Below are 24,604 nucleotides of genomic sequence, written 5' to 3'. Positions count from 1 at the left end.
AAAACAAGCCCGTGTAAATAAATTGGCCTCAGTTTCAGAATGACAGAAACTCATGCTGCAGTCTTATAGTGGTATATTATTATGAAAATATTTCTTGACTCCTTAAAGGCTGAATTTTTTCAGGCTTAACAGCAAAGGTCATTTAAGACTGTGCACCTAGTTTGCTGTCCTACTGTGTGTTCAGCTTATGTAAGTTTACTTATCTTTAAAAAAACCAATGTAAAGTCTTATTTGCTTTGGACTTCGCATGGAATCAGTTTTGCAACCTAAGCTAAGTGAATAGCTTTATTCTTGTTATGTTATCATCCATGCTCTGAGCCAGAAGTGTGTGTGTGTGTGTGTGTGTGTGTGTGTGTGTGTGTGTGTGTGTGTGTGTGTGTTATGGTTAACATTGGTAATCATTTGCTGAAAATGGCCACCACAGTGGATGAAACCTTAAAACACCTATCTACCATAAATGTTGCAAGCCTTATAAATGCAGGTTGATAACATCTGTATGCTATTCTGAGTCAGTTTGATATTTTTCCCTTGTAAAAATTCTATTGATGTGTTCTGTAGAGAATCCATCATTCCATGTTCATGCCATGTTTTTGGCACTTTTCAATAAATGTTGATCAAAGTTCTTTGTTAAGGAAAGAAAAGAGGCACAGATCAGGAACGTACTACAGTCAGGCTACAGACAGACTAATCACAGACTACAAAGAAATGGGAGATAGAATGAAAGAAATGCAGAATTCAAATTTGAATCCATTCTTGGTCAATGTAATTCAAGATGGCATCAGTGTTTTCATTCCTTAATACAGCACTGATGCATTTTAGTGTTCTTTGAGGTTGTTTATATGTTTTTTTAAAATATATTTTATTAATTTATTCATATTACATCTCAATTGTTATCCCATCCCTTGTATCCTCCCATTCCTCCCTTCCTCCCACTTTCCCCTTACTCCCCTCCCCTATGACTGTGACTGAGGGGGACTTTCTCCCTCTGTATATGCTCATAGGGTATCAAGTCTCTTCTTGGGGGCCTACTATCCTTCCTCTGAGTGCCACCAGGCCTCCCCATCCAGGGGACATGGTCAAATATGGGGCACCAGAGTTCGTGGGAAAGTCAGGACAATATGTGCAGTAAATTTCAAACCCCTACCCAGATCTAGCCAATGGAAAGGACGTTCTTCTCAGCTGAGTGGAGAGTGAGGTTGCTTATATGTTACACAACACCTAGCTTTGCTGTGTGTGACAATGAGACAAAGAGTATTTCCTGTTTCTATTTACTGTGACAACAACCAGAAAATAACAAGCACCATGGGCCCTTATAATAAAACTTGTATTAAACTTGGCTCTTCAACATTTCATAACAAGTTGAGGAGTGGTCCACAGGGCCCTAATTCTCCTTTAGGGACTATTGGTAATTAGTAAATGTTGCAGGAGGTGGGTTATTTTCTTCAATGGTGTCAACTGCTGGTAACTTGCCCTCACTCAAGCAAATAATTTCCCACTCAGGCTTTATCAGGAAACAAATTATATTTAGTGATCACACACAGAAAGAAGATGTGAAAGTACCAGGGGCCTGATTGAGCAAGAGTCCAGTGAGGATGAGAGGAAGATGAAAGAGAGAAAATGTCAGTGAAAATGGCTAAAATTGATTAGAGAATTACATAGAACTCTAATATAATTTAAAATTTTAATTAAAGCTAAACAGCTTTTGAAAATACAGAGACTCAAATATTAAAAAATATATTCCTCTTCTCTTGTTTGGAAATGAGAGAAAGACATCTGTTTGTGCACAGCATTTGTAGAGATGAAGAATTTTACTGGGCTTCTGGCTGATGATCTGCTATTTTTATGCAGAAATTCAAAGTGGGTTGATCCCGGAGACTAGTGTTCCCCATCACAATAATGACTCCTGTTTCCTGTTAGTTAGGATGCCATGTTGTCATGTTAGATTATGCCACAAACAACTTCTTGGCAGTTATAATTTTACAGGTGTCATTAAAGCGTGTGACCTGTGCCTTAAAATGTCAAAGCAGCAATTAAACCCTCTCATTATGCTTTTATGAGGGGAAAATAGTGTTTTACAGATTTTGAGATTTGCATGACCCAGGCGTAAACATCAACATCAAACACGATGCAATTTGTTTGTTTTGTTTTGTTGAATTGGGAAAGGAGATTATGTTAAGTTGATAGGAATCATGGAATGTCTTTGCCTGTTTGCTTTTCTGGGAACAGCACAGATGAACACACCAGAATGTCACATTGCTCAATATCATTAGTCTGCCAGAGAGAAAACAGTGACAGCCTAGCAGTTTCCTCTAGTAAACTAACTGTTATTGTTAAAGCTTATCTATATTTTTGATGTGTGTGTGTGTGTGTGTCTATGTACACAGTTGCCCACAGAAGTCAGTAGAGACATTGGATCTCCAGAAGCTGGAGTTATAGGTAATTTTGAGCCACCCAATATGGGTACAAGGAACTGAACTCAATCTTCCACAAGAGCAATATGTCCTCTGAACTGCTGAGCCATTTCTCCAGGCCCTATTGTTGCTTGTTAGATAGACATATTTCTGGTGCTTAATCAGCATAAATAGAGTAAGAATAGTTACAATTTTATATTTGTTCTATTATTTTATTTTTCTGTTTTTTTTTACATTGTCCACAAAGCAACAGAGTGAAATTTCGCAGAAGAAATTCGGTATTAACACATATCATTTATTACAGCTGCCATACACCAGATGCTGTACTACATGTTTGACATGTGCTGTCCACCACTAACATGACGTTGACTATTTATCGATATTCTGAAGTACTTGCTTGAGTGTTATAAAATTATGATAGCTAGTATTTAACCAAAAGGATCTTTATTTTGTGATTGAATTTGTTATTATTCTGTTTGCATGTGGTACACATCTGGGTACACATGTCACAGCATGAGTGTGACCGTGGAGGGGACACCTTGTGGAATCCGTTCTCTCCTATTACCTTTACATGATTTCGTGAGGATCGAACTCAGATTGTCAGGTTACGCAGAAACTTCTGACCACATGGATCCATCTCACCAGCCCTGACAGAGTGGAGGATCACAGCAGGTGCTTATCCAGATACCTCTTTGAGAAAGTACTTAGGTCAAATTAACTGAGGTGGTAAACTCACCCATCATGTGGGCAACAGCTTGACGTGTGCTTGGGGCAAGACTAAAGAAAATGAAGAAAGTGTGTTGAGCACTAGCATTAATCTTGTGCAGCCTGCCTGTGCCCTGGTACCGTGGCTTCCCATGCAGGGAGACAGGGGGTGCACCTTCAAAATGCAAACCCAAATAAATTCTGCCTCCCATGAGTTACTTGTGACAGATATTTTGTCACAGCAAAAATAAAAAGCAACCAATATACACGTTGACTTAGTGGTTCAGTTTCACACAAGGCAAATACAAAAAAGCTGAAGCAACATCCCGGGCTTTGGGGCTGAACCATGTGTCTCAGGCCTTGTAAAACAAGTTGTGATTCATTCTGCTACAGGGGCCACTAAATTCCACAAAATAAGTATAGACACAAATTCTGCTTTATTCTGCATCCTCCTTTAATGAGTAAAACTTTTGTCTAAAAGGAAACATGTAGGAAAATTCAGTGTGACATGGAAAGAAACAAAATTGAGACGTTGCAAACCATAAATTAAAAAAAAATTATTTTGCCTACCATAATTTAACTGAAAGGTTAAATGCCCTGGATTAAATATGCGCACATATTTTCTCTGGCAACTCACATTATATAAAATTTTATATCACTATTGTATGACTTCATATATTTTCCATACTTTCAGTCTTTTTCTCTAAAATATTTTTATTTTATAACTAGAAATGTGATAGCCTTGCTTCTAAAATATAAGGGTTCAAGGTAGCCTTGTACCTGAGAAGTTTCCTAAGGAGGACAACCACATTCAGCTATTTCTTTCATTTAAAATGTTTTGATATACTTTTTATTTTGTTTATAGAAGGAAATAATATGATAAACAACTGCTCTCCTGCATAGGAATAGAGGTGATAATAAATAATGAATTCCTTCACTGTACGCTGTAAATCATCAGTCCATATTGCAGAATTATTTCATTACATATAAAAAGAACTTTATAGGATTAAACAGATAACAGGGAAGAATAGATAGATGATATATGGTTAGATAGATAGATAGATAGATAGATAGATAGATAGATAGATGATAGATATATAAATAGATAGATTAGATAGATAGATGATACATAGATGGATAGATAGATAGATAGATAAATAGATAGATAGATGATAGTAGATAAAAGATGACAATGATAGACATGTAGATAGATGATTGGTAGATAATAGATAATAAATCGGGTGGGATGTAGATTGTAAAATACATGAATAGCTGATAGTAATGAATGGTGAATAGTAAGGGATGATCATTAGGTGATGGATAATAATTATAGATGATACATCAATGGACAAATGATAGATCTGTTCCCCTACCTTAGAAGTCCTTCTTTCCCCATTATGGTCCCCTTTCTACTTTCATATCCGATACACACACACACACACACACACACACACACACACACACACACACACACAAACACACACACACACTTCTTGTTTCTCTTATCATAATCTCCCATTCCATCTGCTTTGCTGAAAATATCAAGACTTCGTTCTTTTTACGTATATATTACAGCCACATAAAATTCCATTGTGAGTATAAAATTCTATATTTTCATTATATGTGCATCCATTTCTGGACTAGTTCCATTTCTTTTCAATTACAAAGGGTGCACTGATAAACATGGAAATGAAGTTCTCTATAGTATGTTGATATAGAGTTTCTCAGGTACATACCCGGGAGTGGTATAGCTGGGATCTATAATAGTTCTATATTTTTGGTGTTTTAAGGAACCTCATAGTAATTGCCATAGTGGCTTTGCCAGTTTACATTCTCACCAACAGAATAATCGTGCTACAAACCACAGACCCAAAGAAGCTAAGTAACAAGGAGAGCACAAGGAAGGATTCTTGAATCTCACTCTGAAGAGAAATAGAATAAATAGATATCTGAAGCAGACAGAGGAAGGAAACAGGTGGAAGAGGGGGTGGGGAGGGGAGCAGAGGTTGGCATTAGGCTTGGGGAGAGTGGAAGTGGAGGGAAAGGGGCTGGAAATGAGAACAGAAATCAATGGCAGGGCATAAAATTTAAAAATAAAAAGTAGTCTCCTACATTTTATCTTTGCTCTGGAAAATGACAGTTTAGCTAGCATGATTTTTATTATTTTCTATTGCAAGAACTCTTTGTATGTAAGCTGCACATACTTTTGTGTGTTTAGTATATGCACATATGTGTGGGTGTGAATGTGTGCTGAATCAGAGAAGGACATCATCTCATAGCCTGGTGCACTGGTGCATGCCTGTAATCCCAGCACTCAGGGAGGGAGGCAGAAGCTCGTGGATCTCTGTGAGTTCAAGGCCAACAGGGTCTACAAAGGGAGTCCAGGACAGCCAAGGCTACACAGAGAAATCACACCCAATCTAACAATAAATCAAAAAAGAATACAAGGTTTCTGTACCAAGTTTTTACTTGTAAATGGATTTCAAAGTCAAGAGCACGCATTCAAATATGTCATGATTTAAAAAAATCAGTTTGGGTAGATGATTCTATGTTATAGTATATAAAATATCAAAGGTAAAGGGCTTACAAGTACAATATTGGTGAATGATTTACTGACCTCATTTTCCTTTATAAAAATAAAGCTATTGTCGCAAACAGAAAAAATGTTAAATAGAAATAGTTTTTAAAAAGAAAAAGTAACATTATGGAAGTAAATTCCTAATCTATCAGAGGGAATAAGTAGAATTTCCAGTGCTTATACACAGACAGGGCTTTAGTAGGTTTGCAGAAATCTCTCTCTCTCTCTCTCTCTCTCTCTCTCTCTCTCTCTCTCTCTTCTTTGTTCTTTCCTTCTTTCTTTTCATTTTTTGTTTTTTCTTTTTTTGGCTTTTTAGCTTTTTGGCTTTTACCTAAGTTGATGATTTAGAATTGAACATGGCCTTGTCCAGTAGCCTGAAGTTTCCTTTACAAACAGATCTGCTCTATAGGGTTAAGGGTTGTGTGGTTCATAACTTGAGCCTTTTAAACTGACAGATCCAGGGTTAATTTTTCTTTTTACCTCATTTTCTTCATTAATTATTAAGAGCAATTAGACACTGTTTTGGTGGTGTGATGATACAATTTTATGAAAATATCTTAAATTATAAGAGACTAGAAATTTTACTGGACCTCTAGAGAAGTCAACAATATATGTTGAGGACACTTAAGACTTGATCTGATATTCTGATATATAGTCAGCTTGTTTGTATGACCTACATTTAGAAAGACTATAGAAAAACTGACATCACTTGATTTGAAATTCTCCTGTCATCAACTTTTACTATCTACACTATTGCATAGCTTTAATTTTAAATTATGTAGTCTTCCGTGTCCCTGACTCAGAGCAATAAGTGTGTATGAATGTGTGTTCATTTCCTAAAGATAGCCAATGGGCTGAAATAAACTCCATACAACAAACATCTGCTATAAATATTGAAATCAACATGAGGATAGAGTTTAATTATGGTATATTTGCAGGAATGTTTGTTCTCTAGGTCAGACAGAGTCCGTAACTTAACTTAAAATTCTGTTAACGATTTCTATAAAATGCCTGATTCCTTTCACATTTGTGCTGTTCTGTAAATACAGAGTGAAGCCCTCTGCTAAAGAGACACAGGCAACAGGGACAGATCCAAAATACAAGAGAGAATGAATGCAGATAGGTTAAAACCATAGACTGGAAGCACAGCGAGAGAAATGGAGAATTCATACTTGGGCTCTCGCTCTATCACGTTAGGTCAAGGGGAACGTGGCAATGTTTCATTCTTTAAAGTGACATTGACACATATTGGTGCCCTTAAAGTTATCTTTAATGTGCTTGCCCAATGGAGTGTGGTAGTCAGTCTGAGACAATACCCAGGCATGTTTTGGCTACAAAAATATACAAAATAAATATGCTTACTCAATATAAAAAATAAAATAACTTTATACATTTCTGGAATAGAAAAATTAAAGTTGTCCATACTATTTCATATATATTTTATAATAATGACTGACAATGAGGTGAGTTCTCATTCTAAACTTATACTTACATGTACCTGTGAACTTTTTCTTACATTTTATCAGCATGCACTCTTCGTATGCTTGCTAATTTTTGACACAGGAACTGATCTGAAAGCTTTTCCCTTTGAGAACTGGATGGTTCTATGCAAGATGTCAAGAAAGAATCAAGAATGTCATACCTAGTTGTGCTGAAGGAGGCAAAAATGACATTTGTAACTTGAGGGTATCCAAGACCCAAAAACAATCTAACTGGCTTTAAGGCCAGTCCAATAGTAGGAACTTTATGCCTAATACTGTCAGCGTAGCAAACTACCAGTGGCTGGTAAAGTCATGTACCCTAGCGAGAAGCCACTATTACACTTTCCTGTAAGTTCCAACTAGCCTTATAGTCATAGATAAAAATAGCTCATGCCCTTTATCAAGGAAGTTTTGTGGTTTTCTTAAATCCAGAACTAGGCAAAATGCAAAGAGCTGATTTGGGGATACAGGTTACCAATTGATACATCAACAATATTACCTTACATCTAAGGCTTTGAGACACTATGGAAGAGCAATAAGGTATTTCTAACAAGTTCCAGTTCGTAGTCAAGACTACTGGTGATATGCAGTGATATTTGATGGTCTATAGGCCTCAGCGGCCAACAAGTCCAACAGCAGTAACCCATTCTTGGCACTGGTCCTTTTTCTGTGTCTAGTTGCAACATTATTATCCTGTTATAAAGTAACTGCACTTAAAGTATTTTTATATGTCTATATTTAAGTATTTTAGCAATTTGGATTTCTTCTGACTTTAAAAGAATGTTTTTTTATTAATCATTTTTCTACATTTTCCCTCCTCTACTCTGCCCTCTAACTCCCTTGAAACTCTTCTTGTTCCACTATTTCTCTTTAATCCAGGCCATTGCACTCTATCTCTCTTCCTTGAAAGACAAACTATCATTGACAGTAACTAATTTCCTAATTCCAATGGGTATTACAAACAGAGCATACAAATCTGAGGATTCAAAGCTAACATCCAGAAATGAGGCAGAGCATGTGCCATCTATCTTTCTGGGCCTCTTTATCAACTCTAATCATTTCCCTGTGAATTTCATAATTTGATTTTTTGATAGCTTAGTAACAATCCATAGTATATATGCACCACACTTTCCTTATCCAATCATTAGCTCATGAATGTTTAGACTGCTTCTACTTCCTGTTTGTTGTAAATAGAGAAGCAATGAACACGCATGAGTGGGCAAATATGTAGAGGGTGTAGAGTCCATTGAGTGTTTGCCCAAGAGTGCTATTTCTGGATCCTGTGGTAAAACCAATTTCCAGCATCTTGTGGAAACTCCACAGTGATTGCCATAAGGTGTGTAGCAGTTTATATTTCTACCAGCAGTGAAAATCCACACTAACATTTGTTGTCATTGTGTAGCGTTTTTTATTTTGTTTGTTTTTATTTAGTTTTGTATTGTTGTTGTTTTAACTTAGCCATTCTGATAAGAGTGAGATGAAATTACAGAATGTTTTCGTTTTCATTGTCCTTTTGGCTAAGGATATGGAACATTAAAAACAAATTCTTAGCTGCATGTGTTTTATTTTTTGAGACTAATCGGTTTAGTTCCAGGTCCCATTTTTAAATTGGGTTGTTATTTATTTATTTGCATGTGTTATGTATGTATGGGGGTGGTCGGCCTATCTGGCTGCATATGTAGAGGTCAAAAACAACTCTGTGAAGTCAGTTTGCTCCTTCTCACCTTTGCATGCATTACAGCAATGCCCGTTGCCTGCCGACCTACCTTGCTGTTCCTGCTCATCTTCTAGTAAATTACATAACATTAAGGACAATTCATGGCACTGGCAAGATGGCTTAGTAGGTAAAACAGATGCTTCTGCTAAAGCTGATGGCCAGAGTTCTAGTCCCAGGACTGACATGATGAAGGTTAAATAGGAGAAATGAGGCATTGTCCTTTGGCCTCCAGCCGTGCACTACAGAATGCAAAACTCATCCATGCCTATATTGATTCATACACATGAAAAGTAAGTTAAAATATAATAAAAAATTAAGAAAACAATTTGTGACCCAAAATTACTTCCAGTTCTGTAACTTTTGACAGCAGTTAGTCTGCAATGTAGTGTTTTATTCAGTAGGAAAAGAAGACAGTGTAATAAAAACAGAAAGGTGAAAATTAATACTTTAGCTATCATACACAGTATCAGTTAAATTTTATTGGCCAGTTAGAGGATATTAAAAACACCAAGTGTTTTTAAAAATCTGGACTATCAATTAAACTCCTATGGTGTGTGCTCTGCCTTTTAGCCAGTTTTATGGTGAGAGTGGGAGCAGAGAGCTTTTTATGTCATGTAAGAACACACAGGTTTGGCTCAGGAAGTGAAGGTGCTAACTTTTTCTTGCCACCAGACAAGTCTCAAGTCCTATGCCTTCCAAATGAGTGACATGACACCCTTCGTTAAAGTGTAATTACAAAAAGTTTTTCTGAAAAGAAAGCACTTTGTGGGAGTGTCCTGTATTAATACTAACCACAGGTAATGAATATAGTCATAAAGCAATCACAAATGACCTCGGGATCACAGTTAAGGTCTTAGAAGGCTGAAGATGATGCTCCAACACAGAGAATTTTGGATGACTGTTCAGGCAGCAAACTGTCTCTGTCATTTCTTTTCAATTTGGAAGCTGCTAGCCGCACTTCCTGTTTACTCAGGATATTAATTTTATTTCTTCTCAAGACTCTGATGGGGTTGAAGACCAAATAGTTTAGCTTTACAATTAAGCTTAGTTGCTTAGGAGTAAAGATGTTAGTTCTAGATAGATGTTTTAAGTTTGTAGAGATGAGATATGATAGATATTGATTTACATCCAGAATTTTAGACTCCTCAAGATAGTAAATGTTTTCTTCAAGGTTACTAGATACAAATACCCAAAACACTATGAAAGTGACATTGATATAGCTCCTGATTATATCGTGGTTCTTCTTTCTGTACATAGTTTATTTCATATATGTGTAATAATATAAATGTATATGTAAAAATATTATTGAGAAAAAGAAATCATAAATATATAAACTAGCGGAGAAGGCAGTGGAGTTGCCTGTTGACTGGGAGATGGCTGGAGGGACAATCCCACGCACATGAAGCAGACTGACTCTTCCCTGGGGAGGGGCATCACTTGCAGGGCCAGGATTAGATTTTTTTTTTCTTTTATTCATCTCTTAACAGGAAATTATTTCAAATGGGCTTTTAAATTAGAAGACATATTTCTGAAGCTCTGATATCAAGAATAAGAGAGATTAAAAGTAACACAATAATTTTCAGCGAAGAGAACCGTAGAACTGAACGTCTATCAATTGGTTTTTGTGTCTGTTCTATAGTGAAGAAGGTAACTTTTGTCTTCTAAGATTATGCAGCCAACTCATTTTAAAAGGCCATTTAAGAGCAAAATTGGATTCTTTGGGGGGAAGGAAGAACAGAAATACCAATAGCAGTCTATGATCTTAAATGACAGACTATAAAGCCCAGGAAAGAACATGGAGTGAATTTTTCAATTTTTTGTTCTAATACTGAATTCCCATTGAAAAAGCAAAAACAATTTAGCTTCTTCTATATCTGTAGCTATATGAAAGCCATCAATTTTTCTTATAGCTCTGAAAATAGTGTTGTTGATATTTATTATTATTATTATTATTATTATTATTATTATTATTATTATTATTATTATTTCTTCTCTGGAGTTTTGTCGTGTTTATAACCACAGCATAATCTTGCAATATTAATAACTTTACTAGCATACTTGTGTGTGCAAACACCAGTATGCATGCACATAAGTAGGCTATATAATTAGTTTAGAACCTCCTGGGTCTTAAGGAGCTTCCCACGGGTATAAAAAACCTTCGGTGGTAGCTTAAATAGGTATGGCCCCCATAGACTCATGTGTTTGAATGCTAGCCCTTAACGAGTGGCAGTATTAGGAGATGCTGGCTTGTTGCTGTAGGTGTGGCCTTGTTGGAGGATGTGTCACTGTGGGGGTAGGCTTTGGGGTATCCTACGCTCTAGATAGGTGCAGTTTGGCACACAGTCTCCCTCTGTTGCATGTGGATCCAAATGTTGAACACTCTGCCCTCCTTTTCCGCCAACATGTCAGCCTGCCTGATGCCATGCTTCCTGCCATGATAACAGACTAAACCTCTGAAACTGTAAGCTGGTCCTGATAAAATGTTTTCTTTTATAAGGGTTGCCATAGTGATGGTATCTCTTCACAGCAATAAAACCCTAAGACACCTTCCATTTTTAGGATATTGCTCTACAACAAGTGGCCAGAAGGGAAGAACATAACGATACAAGACAGAGAGTTGGCAGTGTGGAGGAATGAGGGGGTATGGAGAAAGAGGAAAAATGGAGGGAGAGGGCGACAACGGTGGAGGAAAGTGAGAGGGAAGAGGAGACTGGGCATATAATATAGTCCCAAAAGGAGCCCATGATGCCCTACTCTTTTCAACTATGCCCTGCTTATTAAGTTTTAATTGTCCTGATCATGCAGATATCACCAGCACTAGATGAGTCAATGATTGAGTTTGAGTCCTCATGATCCAATTATTGGGTCAAAATATTTGGAAAAACTTAATTCAAAAAAAGGAATATTTATATTCCTCACAGGTTTAGAGGGCAAGCAATGAGGACCCATGGAAGTCCTGTTTCTGGAGTGATATAAGATAAGCTGTGCTTCTGGGTGAACTCACTCATTATGATCATTTCTAGATCAGTCCATTTGTCCACACATTTCGGGAATTCCTTGTTTTTAATAGCTGAGTAGTATTCCACAGTGTAAATGTACCACAGTTTCTTTATCCATTCTTCTACTGAGGGACACTTAGGCTGTTTCCATGATTTGGCTATTATGTATAAAGCAGCTATGAACATGGTTGAGCATATGTCCCTGTTGTGTGGTGGAGCATTTTCTGGGTATATTCCAAGGAGTGGGATAGCTGGGTCTTGCGGAAGCCCTATTGCCATTTTTCTTTTATTTATTTATTTATTTATTTATTTATTTATTTATTTATTTTTTATTATTTTTTAAAAATTTTTTTAAATTAATTTATTCTTGTTACATCTCAATGTTTATCCCATCCCTTGTATCCTCCCATTCCCCCCCCCCATTTTCCCATTATCCCCCTCCCCTATGACTGCTCCTGAGGGGGATTACCTCCCCCTGTATATTCTCATAGGGTATCAAGTCTCTTCTTGGCTACCAGCTGTCCTTCCTCTGAGTGCCACCAGGTCTCCCCCTCCAGGGGACATGGTCAAATGTAAAGCACCAGAGTACGTGAGAAAGTCATATCACACTCTCCACTCAACTGTGGAGAATATTCTGACCATTGGCTAGATCTGGGAAGGGGTTTAAAGTTTACCTCCTGTATTGTCCTTGGCTGGTGCCTTAGTTTGAGCGGGACCCCTGGGCCCAAATTTGCCTATCATAATGTTCTACTTGTAGATTTCTAGGACCCTCTGTATCCTTTTATTTTGCTATTCTCCCATGCGTCTCTCATTTAGAGTCCCAATAGGATGCCCTCCCCTCTGTCCCAGTTTCCTGGTAAGTGAAGGCTTTTGTGGGACATGTCCCTTGGGCTAGTATGCAGATATAAGTGAGTATATACCATTTGATTCTTTCTGCTTCTGGGTTAACTCACTCATTATGATCATTTCTAGCTCAATCCATTTATCCACAAATTTCGGGAATTCCTTGTTTTTAATAGCTGAGTAGTATTCCATAGTGTATATGTACCACAGTTTCTTTATCCACTCTTCTACTGAGGGACACTTAGGCTGTTTCCATGTTCTGGCTATTATGAATAAGGCTGCTATGAACATGGTTGAGCAAAGTTTCTTGTTGTGTGCTGGAGCATCTTCTGGGTATATTCCAAGGAGTGGAATAGCTGGGTCTTGAGGAAGCCCTATTCCCATTTTTCTGAGATAGCACCAGATAGATTTCCAAAGTGGCTGTACTAGTTTGCATTCCCACCAGCAATGAAGGAGTGTTCCTCTCTCCCCACATCCTCGCCAGCATGTGGTGTCACTTGAGTTTTTGATCTTAGCCATTCTGATGGGTGTAAGATGGAATCTCAGAGTTGTTTTGATTTGCATTTCTCTGATGACTAAGGAGGTTGAGCATTTCTTTAAGTGTTTCGCAGCCATTTGATACTCCTCTGTTGAGAATTCTCTGTTTAGTTCCAAGCCCCATTTCTCAATTGGGTTATTCAGTTTGGTGGTGTTTAATTTCTTGAGTTCTTTATATATTTTGGATATTAGACCTTTGTCAGATGTAGGGTTGGTGAAGATTTTTTCCCAGTCTGTAGGCTGTCGCTTTGTTCTCTTGACAGTGTCTCCTGCCTTACAGAAGCTTCTCAGCCTCATGAGGTCCCATTTATTAATGGTTGACATTAAGGCCTGGGTCGTTGGTGTTCTGTTCAGGAAGTTGTCTCCTGTGCCAATATGTTCCAGGCTCTTTTCCACTTTTTCCTCTAAGTGGCTTAGTGTCTCTGGTTTTATGTTGAGGTCTTTAATCCACTTGGATTTGAGTTTTGTGCAAGGGCCATTTTTCTGAGAAAGTGCCAAATAGATTTCCAAAGTGGCTGTACTAGTTTGCATTCCCACCAGCAATGAAGGGGTTTTCCTCTCTGGACATCCTCGCCAGCATGGGGTATCACTTGAGTTTTTTATCTTAGCCATTCTGATGGGTGTAAGATGGAATCTTAGTGTCATTTTGATTTGCATTTCTCTGATGATTTGCATTTCTTTAAGTGTTTCTCAGCCATTTGATATTCCTCTGTTAAGATTTCTCTGTTTAGTTCTGAGCCCCATTTCTCAATTGGGTTTTTTGGTATATACGCACTTATATCGAGACACTAGTCCAAGGGGTATGTCCCATGGAAAACTTTACATACTAGGAAAATGGGTCAGAGGAGAGGACATCCTATTGAGACTTTAGGTGAGAGAAGCATGGAAAAATGGGGAAATAAAAGGATCCAAGGGGTCCTGGAAACCTACAAGAAGAACATTATGATGGACGGATCTGGGTCCTGGGGTCCTGCTCAAACTATGGCACCAGCCAAGGAAAATATAGGCTGTAAACTTCGAACCCCTACCCAGACCTAGCTGATGGACAGGACATTCTCCACTGTTGAATGGAGAGTGGGGTCTGACTTTCATACAAAATCTGGTGCCCCATTTCTGACCACGTCCCCTTGATGGGGAGGCCTGGTGGCATTCAGAGGAAGGATAACAGGTCACCAAGAAGAGACTCGATACCCTATGAGCATATACAGGGGGAGGAAGTCCCCCCTCAGTCACAGACATAGGGGAGGGGAGTAGGGAGGAAGTGGGAGGGAGGGAGGAATGGGAGGATACAAGGGATGGGCTAACAATTGAGATAGTATGAATAAATTAATAAAATAAAACAAAAAAAAGATAAGATATGCTAGGTAGGAGTGTGTGGTTCACACAGTTGGTGTTCACCTTATGGCAGTGGTGTTGACTTTTCCTAGATAGGCATGAGCAAGCGCGCACTCATCATCCCACATAGGGAACTAAGAACAAATTAAAGTGGAAAATGTGTAAGTATACCAGTGCTCTAGACGTGTAAGTGGTTTCCTGTAGGAACACAGGTGACAAGGCATGTTATCTACAAATGCCTACCCCAGCATCCTTGCTGCATCCTTGGAGTTCCATGAGCAAAATGTAGGCCTCTTCATAGATTAGAGGTCTCTTTTCCCAGCAGTCTTTAGTGCATAGTTAACCTAGGGGAGGAAAGAGCATTAAGAATCTTTTAGCTTTCAGAGACTCCCTGATGTACTTGAGTTGTTTATTTCCGAAGTCTTAAAGATTCACTCTCAAGGATATGACAAGCCAGTGTGGAAATTGCTGACCCTTGTTGAGACTCCCTCCAAGAAGGAAAGTTTTCATTCTATAGTACATTGCTATAGAACAGATAAATGTAAGGGAAGGGCGTAGAAGGACAGGTGGAAGCATAGGAATGAAGGTGTGGGAGGAAGAACAAGAGAGACAGGCAGAGCAAGGGGGCTGGAAATGGTGGACGGGGCAGAGAGAGGGGTGGAGACTAAATGAAGGGGGAAAGTGAAAGAGATGGGGGAAGGATGAAAAGGGGAAGAGATGGGAAAGAGTACAAAGGGCAAGAGAAGAGAGGGCAAAGGGAGAAGAGGAAAGGAGAATGTGACGGTAGGAAGGGAAGCTGGGGTGGGATGTAGTCCCAGAGGGACTCACTGAAGATCTACACATTTCAACTAGGTCCCACCTCTGTTTCCCTCACCTCTGATTTGTCACCTATCATATTATAACGTGTACTAGGAGCATCTGTAGGTGAGGCCAGAGTCCGCATGACCCAATAACTCCCCCAAAGTCCCTCCTCTGAAACATGGTCCCTGCCTATCACTTCTCCAACAAATGAGCATTTAGGGTATATTTGTATTCTAGCCATAGCATATACTTTATACCAATATAGTAAATAAATCAAGAGTAGTATTTTTAAACAAACTTCTTAAAGTAAGTCCAATGAGAAATAAATTTTCAATTTTAGCAATTTTTTTCTGATATTAGAGGCAATTAAAATCTCCTCATGGAAGTTATTAGGGGAGGAGTTTTGCCTGCCAGAGTGATTATACAATCTAACATCAGTTTGTTTGTTTGCCACCTTGCAGTGTTTACTTGGAGTAGCTGAGGTACCTGGATTCTCTGCTGTAAATTAACTTTGGGTCTAAACCATTGAGCCAATTGTTAAAATATATGAAATAGTAAGCATTTTGAGATCTGATTGTGACATACGTTCACAAGAAATTAGGTTCCAATATGGGTTTATATATGTTTCCTATTTCCTTTTCTAAAATATTTGTTTTGTATTTGTGTACATACATACAGGCCTGTGTATTGTTAGAAACAAAGATAAATCTTGACTTCATACAAATGAGGAAATGAAAGTGGTTTAGTAAGGCATTTCTTTTCATAAGAAGGGTATGCAAGAGATAAGTAAGAAAAAAAAATAATGACCACAAAAGCAATATGAGACAAAATATTTATAAAAATGCTATTGAGTTTATTTTGTGGTGGCCAACTATAGTTAGGCACAGGGACTACCCTTAGGGGTGATTTGTATGCCCAATGAGACTCCACTGGAGAAAACGGATTTTTCCCTTGCAAGATGTCAACTGAAGATAGCTTGAGGATTAATGATGGAAACCCATGTCCACTTCCCCAACTCATCCGTGGAATGCTCTCTGGGCAGGCTTAGTGCATGCTATCTCAGTCTCTATGCATTTGGGAATCAATTCTGATGTGTCACCCATCACCTCTTGTAAATAAAATCATTGTGCCTTTTCTTCCACCTGGCTCCCTTAGACTGAGGAGAGCTGATTGGTGAATATGACCCATTTAGTACTGAGTAATCTAAAATGCTTCACTCTGTGTTACTTACCATCAATTACAAGAGGAAGCTTCACTAATGATGGCTGAGCAAAGCACTGATTTATGGGTGTAGCAGAATTTTGTTAAGAGTCATTTTTTTGTAATGTTACTTTAACAGAACAATAGTTTTAGCATACAATTATTACTTTAACTTGCCATGTATTCTTTGTACATGGTACTGAGTTTTGTCTAAATACCTAATGTACTTTGAAACATTTTCCTTATGACACTTAGGATCCTATTTATTTTCCTTCCCACTCATATTGGTTCCTTTTGTTCCAATGGACAGATCCATTTCATATTTATACATACAGGACCTTAAGTATCTATATAAAATTCAGCCTTCTGGCATAAGAGAAGGCTGGTGAATTTGACATTCTTGGAATGATTCAATACATTTATTATAATCATCTATGGAGAACAAATCGTTGGCACAGGTAATGGGTGAGTAGAGTTGACAAGAGGAAGGTACAGGGTCCATGAGCCCTTGGTGATGATGCTCTTCTGTATCTTCACTGTTATTGTTGTTGTCATCAATTCTATAGAACTAAATACAAACAGAAATGAATACAAATAAACAGAACAAAATCAATAAGGGGCATGGAACTGATATCAATACCTTTCTGTGCTCTTACTTAAAATATTTTCCACAGGAAGAGTATGTAGGATATATATTTAATAGCTTTGTACATATGAACCTACAATTACATAAAAATTCCATTGAATAACAGGTTCTTAAAACTTTAATAAACACAGAATATGAGAACTTCAAATATAATACCAAATTGCAGAAAAATAAAAGATTAAACTATCATTAATTTTGTTAATAATTTCCTATTATTTTCCAGAATTCAATATATACATGTAATTTTTTAAAAATATCTACAACAGTCACTTGCATTGGAAAATTTTGTTCTCAATAATATCAAGCTATTAGCATTAAATTCGAGGTAAGAAAGTAAACTAACTACAAAGAAATAAAAATGAAATAACCCCAATGTAAGAAAATGTGAGAGTAGTAAGTTGCTCCCAGTATTAATACTGAAAACACTAAAAGATGATCAGATGCTGTGGTGTGTCTGTGTGTATCTTTGTGTATGTGTTTGTCTGTTTGTATGTGTCTTTTTTTTTAATTGAAAAATAAAATAATTCATATTACATCTCATTTTCTATCCCATCCCTTACATCCTCCCATTCCTCCCTCCCTCCCACTTTCACCCCAATCCCCCTTCCCTATGACTGTGACCGAGGGGGACCTCCTCCCCCTGAACATGGTGCTAGGGTATCAAGTCTCTTCTTTGTAGTCGCTATCCTTCCTCCGAGTGCCATTGGGCCTCCCGCACAAAGGGACATGGCCAAATATGGGGCACCAGAGATCCTGTGAAAGTCAGTCCCCAGTCTCCACTTAACTGTGGAGAATGTTCTGTCCCTTGGTTAGATCTGGGTAGGGGTTTGATGATGACTGCACGTTTTGTCCTTGGTTGGTGCCTTTGATCAAGCAGAAACCCTGGGCTCAGATCCACCCATCATAATGTTCCTCTTGTAGGTTTCTAGGACCCTCTGGATCCACCTACTTCCCTATCCCCTACATTTTTCTCACCTAGAGTCTCAATAGGATATTCTCACCTCTATCCCACTTTCCTGGTAGGTGCAGATTTTCATGGGACCTGCCCCTTGGGCTAGTGTCCAGTTATAAGTGAGTATATACCATTTGAGTCTCTCTGCTTCAGGGTTAGCTCACTCATTATGATCATTTCCAGTTCAATCCATTTGTCCACAAATTTCTGGAATTCCTTGTTTTTAATAGCTGAGTAGTATTCCATAGTGTATATGTACCACAGTTTCTTTATCCATTCTTCTACTGATGGACACTTAGGCTGTTTCCATGTTCTGGCTATTATGAATAAGGCTGCTATGAACATGGTTGAGCAAATTTTCTTGTTGTATGCTGGAGCAGTGTCTTTGTGTGTGTATGTGTGTATGTGTTTGTGTGTGTGTGTGTGTGTGTGTGTGTGTGTAGATAGATAAAAATTACTACCTGAAAGAGGTCCAGTGTGATGTAATGTGTAATTCAGTGTAAGAATTCATGTTTGATGGGGCTTGAGAGATGACTCAGCAGTTAGTGCTTGCTGATCTTCCAGAGGACCAACTCTCAGCAATCCCTTGTAACTCCACGTCCAGTTGATCAGAGGTCCTCTTCTTGCCTCCGTGGACCCCTGTACACATGTGCACACTCATACATAAATAGAAATAACATTACATTTAAAGAAGAAGAGAACATGGCTGAGAACTACAACTGTTTATTTTGAATATTTGAGCGATGATCTATAACAGGACCATTTAGTGTGGTATAAATTCCTTGCAAGGTCAAGTACACCTTTGCAAATGTGTGTATATATGTATATACTCATGTGTATATATTATTTTCCTAAAAGGTGCAGTAAGCAAAGTATGGAAAACTTGCTCAGAGGTCGAGCACTTGCCTGTCATATGAGAGTCCCTCGGTACAACTGACCAGTGATTGGATAAATAAAGTATGTTGGGTTTTTTAGAAGCCTCCAACTTGAATTCTGGAGTGTTTGAATGGCTTGAATTCTTGTAGGTAATGGCAACCAGTGTGTTTCTAAAGCTTTCCTTGAGATCTTGTGCTAGAGAATCTCCATGTTCCTCTGAAAATTCCTCTGCAACCTACATCCTTAATCTCCCTTTTACTTGTTATTTTATATTTTTTGTTAGAATTCTGAAACTTTAGTGGTATGTGTGTGTGTGTGTGTGTGTGTGTGTGTGTGTGTGTGTGTGTGATGTGTACATGTGTCCACAGAGGTCAGGAGAGGGCATTGTATCATCTGACACTAGAGTTATAGGAAACCCTGGGGTTTCCAATGTGGGTGCTGAGAGCCAAGCTTAGGTCTTCTGGAAAAGCAATAAGAGTCTTTAACTTATGATCACAGAGCTTTCTATCTAGCCCCAAGTAGTGCAAATTTTTACCTTTCTAATTACTCTGTAAATATTAGGATATATGTCTTTGTCCACCATTTTTTTCCATATCTGCATATTACCATGTGTAGTGCTAAAGTAGAAATCAAATAATTCTCATATTTTTTAAAAGTTATCTTGGTAGTCATTGTTTTGTTGATGGATTCACTGGGTTGTATTTTGAAATGAGCAACTTTGTTACCTACTGCAGAGAAGCCACAGCAAGCTCATGGTACAGTAAGCGCTGAACTTTTAAAAGATAAAATCGAGTCATCAGGGAAATGCAAATCAAAACAACTCTGAGATTACATCTTACACCCATCAGAATGGCTAAGATCAAAAACTCAAGCGACACCACATGCTGGCGAGGATGTGGGGGAGAGAGGAACACTCCTTCATTGCTGGTGGGAATGCAAACTAGTACAACCACTTTGGAAATCTATCTGGTGCTATCTCAGAAAAATGGGAATAGGGCTTCCTCAAGACCCAGCTATTCCACTCCTTGGAATATACCCAGAAGATGCTCCAGCACACAACAAGAAACTTTGCTCAACCATCTTCATAGCAGCCTTATTCATAATAGCCAGAACATGGAAACAGCCTAAGTGTCCCTCAGTAGAAGAGTGGATAAAGAAACTGTGGTACATATACACTATGGAATACTTCTCAGCTATTAAAAACAAGGAATTCCCGAAATTTGTGGATAAATGGATTGAGCTAGAAATGATCATAATGAGTGAGTTAACCCAGAAGCAGAAAGAATCAAATGGTATATACTCACTTATATCTGCATACTAGCCCAAGGGGCATGTCCCACAAAAGCCTTCACTTACGAGATTAGTACATATCTTTAACATTTTGTTTTCAGTCATAGGGAAGACATGACTAAAAGGTCACCAAGAAGAATTCATTCAGCAAATAAACAATGCTATTTTTTCCCAAGAAAGTGACAAATAGCTCTCTATATGCCCTTGAATATAAAGGGGTATTGCAAACACAGCTTTGTAACTCATGCCATGGCCTTCCATTTCTAGGTTTTAAAATGTAATAAGAAAATAAAATCTTGCTCATCTTCCAGTTGTTAATGTGTGATAGTTGTTTTCTTCATAGCTTTTTACACTTTGGCATTCAAGTCCCAGATTTGCTTAGCATTTGCTAAGTAGCAATTGTGTGGTACAATTTTGTATTCGTTCTATTAATTTGAATTTCCTTGGATTAGAAAGTTCTCTCAAGATGTGAAGGACCACACCTCTCTCATAGCTAGCTTTTTACAAAAAGGCAAAGTTCACTACTAAATGGTGTGAAAAGTGAGGAATAGCTTATGAGTAAACAAAGGAAATTGTCTATTTTGCTGAACAGTGCAAACAATAGTTCTTGGCTGGTTTGGTATAGTGTGTATTAATGTATACCTTGGGATAGATCTACTAAATATATGTCAAACTAAAACAGTTCTATGTTAAAACTCTATGGTTAATTTTAAAAGTTTAGGTCAGATGTAGTAGTATACTCTTACAATCTTAACACTTATAAATTGAAAGCAAAATGATCAAGTGCTCAAGGCCACTGTTTTTCAAAAAACAAAAGATCATGAAACAATCTTTGAATGCCAAAATCTACTTTAAATGCTCACTTCAGATCGATTTCTACTTAACATATATTTTGAAGCAAGATATTTTAAACTTTGTCTCATTCTTGTAAGATAAACAGAATAAAAGTTCTTGACTTTCTTTTTTTTGTTGTTGTTTCTTTCTTTTTTTTTTTTTTTCTTTTTAGATGAGCTAACAAATTCTTCAGAAACAAGATTATCACTAGAGGAGCTTTTGGGAAAAGGATTTGGACTTCATAATCCAGAAGCTCGGTGGATAAATGGTAGGTGTACAACTTTGCAGGTATTTTGTTAGTTTTGAATTCTATTTAACTAAACTAAAAAAAAAAAAAAAAATCGTGCTTGAAGTGAACGTGCTAATGTAATTCTTTTATATTCCCAAGTATGTTATTTGATCAGCCAAGAGCTTAGGCTCATCCTAGAGAGAACAATTTCTCCACAATGAATCAATATAGCTACAGTTGTCTTCTACATGTTAAATTGAATGTGGTGTATTTGCTTTTCTTTATCCTATTTTCTACCCCAGAAATGAAACTGCTTCACCTTCCTTAAATCAATATTTGGTATTACAGTAAAAAAATAAAACAAAACTCACTACATGTGGTAATGAGCTTTTGTTTGTATTAATGAAAGCAAATGAGAGGAGTTACTAGCTAAACTAACCAGGAAAATAAATTGTTTATGAGTGTAGTTGTAAGTTTTCCTTTTTCTTTCTTTTTTAAAGTGTTCAACTTGTCTGACCATGTTCAGCATTTCATGTGGAATGCAGTTAATTGTTGAAAATTACTTTCCTTAGTTGTAATAATTTATTCATTTGCACTTGTTCATTTGTATAATAGATCAAAAGTTTTGTCTTTTGATCAGGTAAAGATGATCTTATTTATGGTCCATTTCTTCTCACATTTGCTAACATAGCCTCAGAATGTCTATTCTAAGTGCATAGACATTGGTTCTGCTTAGTTTGGTGCATGATTATTTTCAAGTTCTTTATAATAAAGTTTAAATAATTAACCCTTACTTTTTGGAAGATATTAAAAGAATATCCTCATGAGGCCAAGGTCAAATCGAACTTCGTTATCTGACCTCAGAATAATTCCTGGAAATAATTGAGAACATGGATAAATGTTTTAGATAAATGAATGAATACTTTTAATGACACCTACTGCCAGTTTTTTCTGAGTATGCCAGTGAATATTGGTCAGATTATGATTGTGTGTCCTGGTGTTTGTATAATATATAAAGGTTACAATGCAAGTATTTTATAAAATATATTTTTGTATTACTCTTTGTAATTTTTCATGAATTTCAGATCAGCTATCTAAAGCATTTCACCTTTTCTACATGATTATTCAAATTGTATTCATAACCAATAAGTATATAATAGAAAAAGACTATTAAAATATTATTATCAAGGACCTTACTGATGCACAGGTCTGTCACTGATCATTGCTTGCAGTTCTGTAAATTGTCCATATAATTGTCAACAAATGTTTGCCTCAAGTAAGCTAATAAAAGACGATTCGAGAACTCTTTAAACACTAGTAACATTGCAGATTATTAGGCTCAAAATATTCACTCATCCTATGTTTTCTTAAGTGTGATTTTGAACCAAAATATAGACATTTCTGTAGAATTTTGAATTTAGAATGGAAGAAATATAAACTTGGCCACCAATCCTTTCTCAGACTAGCTTGTACTGTTTAAAGATGAATTCTACATCAGTGTACAATTGACATTACAGTGTCACAACAACCAAAAAATGAGCAGACACCACAGCAGAGAACTGCCTGCTAGAATAAAATACATTTAATATATTGTGCACTATTTTGTTTTTATACTTCTCAAAATCTGAAAATCCAATATATGGTGTTAATTTTTTTTTTTCTAATTTAACTTCCTTAGCTATCTTTGGTGAAATTGATCTTACGATGGTACATGGGGGCAACTCAGCAGGGTTATTACAACAATAACATTCTAATCCATTAGAGACATGTGTTTATAAAAGGATTTTATATCAAAGGAAGCCTTGAAACTGGAATATACACACCCTTAGCTCTGACAGAAGGCAGTCTGTGTAAAATACAACTGAAGGTACTGCCTTATTCCGTGTAGTTTGTAGACAGTGATGGTTTTCAGAATAGTAATGTTACTAGAGTTATTATGGTCAGAGCTGGGTCCTGACATTTCTGTGTCAACCAGGTTCAGCTACCCAGCCTTAATATTATGAGTAAACAAACTAGTACTAGCAAAAAGAAAAAAAAAAAGAGATTTACTCAAAGTGGTCACAGTGGGAAGGAGAACATAGAAATCTGGAACTGAAAAAAAAAAAAAAAGAAAGAAAGAAATCGGGAACTGTGCCCCTTCCCAAGTCCATCTTTAGGGTCCTCTCTTCAAGTTTAGGCTTAATAGACAGCAAGAGTGCTATTAACAGCTAAAGGAACTGGACAAGAAGTGACCTTGTCCATTGTTGCGCCATCATTGTCTGGTTTGAGTGTCTCCTGCAAGATTGTAAGGACCTTGTAAAATCTCCTTTGAGACAAGTTCTTCATCTGGTTGACATGAGGCTTCTCTCTTTTCCTTCTCCTGCTATAAAACTCACTAAGAAACTCCAACTACTTTGTGGTTCACTGTTTTAATATCAAATGTAGGGGGGACACAAGTACCTCTTTAGACAATTCTTATTCCTTTAAAACAGTATGTTTTTCTTTGAAATTTCCATATATTTATACTATGTGTATGGCTGTTCCCAGTGACCATTACTCTTCTCTCACACTCACGACTGTTCCCAGCCCCATCTTCCTGACATATGCATTCTTAGCCGAGATGTTACAGTGGGTGGCTCTGTGCTCTGTTCAAACTCACTTTCTTTGCTAAACGTCACTAGGTGCTTTATTTTTATATTCCACACATTGCCACAATAATTGAGTGGGAGCCACCTGCATGGGGGGTGGGTAACCTTGAACTCCTTATCTGCAATTATATAAAAAAATGAAATATGGGCTTTACTTTTACAATTTTCTTAACATAAAAATCACCTGAATGAACTGAATGTCAGCTCATTTTGAAGCTTCATTTAACTCTTGGAGGTCGTCCTATGAACGCTTAATGCATTATCCGTCAGAGAAACAGGGTGCCTACTTGGCCTTGGCATGTGTGTGTGCTCATTGCATTTGTTGGCTCTCCAGTGATATCTCTGAGGGCGCCATTGCAGCCTTGAGTGGGTGGTGGGTCATGGATAAATAAACGACTGGCATGTCCTAAGCTGGCTTTGGCCCTTGAAATCTCCATATTTATAACATATTTATAACATCTTACTTGAAACCTAGTAATCTATGTTTTTAAGTTGTTTATCGCTGAACATTTATTATTTGGTGATCAATTTGAGCATCACTGA

General features: G+C 37.3%; 1 protein-coding gene across 1 annotated transcript in view; it reads left to right on the top strand.

Moving 5' to 3' along the window:
• The window catches only part of Dpp10 (dipeptidyl peptidase like 10), a 772,006-nt gene that overhangs the window by 153,704 nt on the left and 593,698 nt on the right, over positions 1–24,604 (top strand). Inside the window, exon 3 of the mRNA XM_051147278.1 lies at positions 21,378–21,473. Within this exon, the coding sequence (XP_051003235.1) occupies positions 21,378–21,473 (96 nt within the window). The remainder of the gene's footprint in view (positions 1–21,377; positions 21,474–24,604) is intronic.

The sequence above is a fragment of the Acomys russatus genome, chromosome 6 (genome assembly GCF_903995435.1).
Source record: "Acomys russatus chromosome 6, mAcoRus1.1, whole genome shotgun sequence".
Taxonomy (NCBI): domain Eukaryota; kingdom Metazoa; phylum Chordata; class Mammalia; order Rodentia; family Muridae; genus Acomys; species Acomys russatus.
Note: the sequence above shows the minus strand (reverse complement) of the source record. Positions and strands in the feature narration are given on the sequence as shown.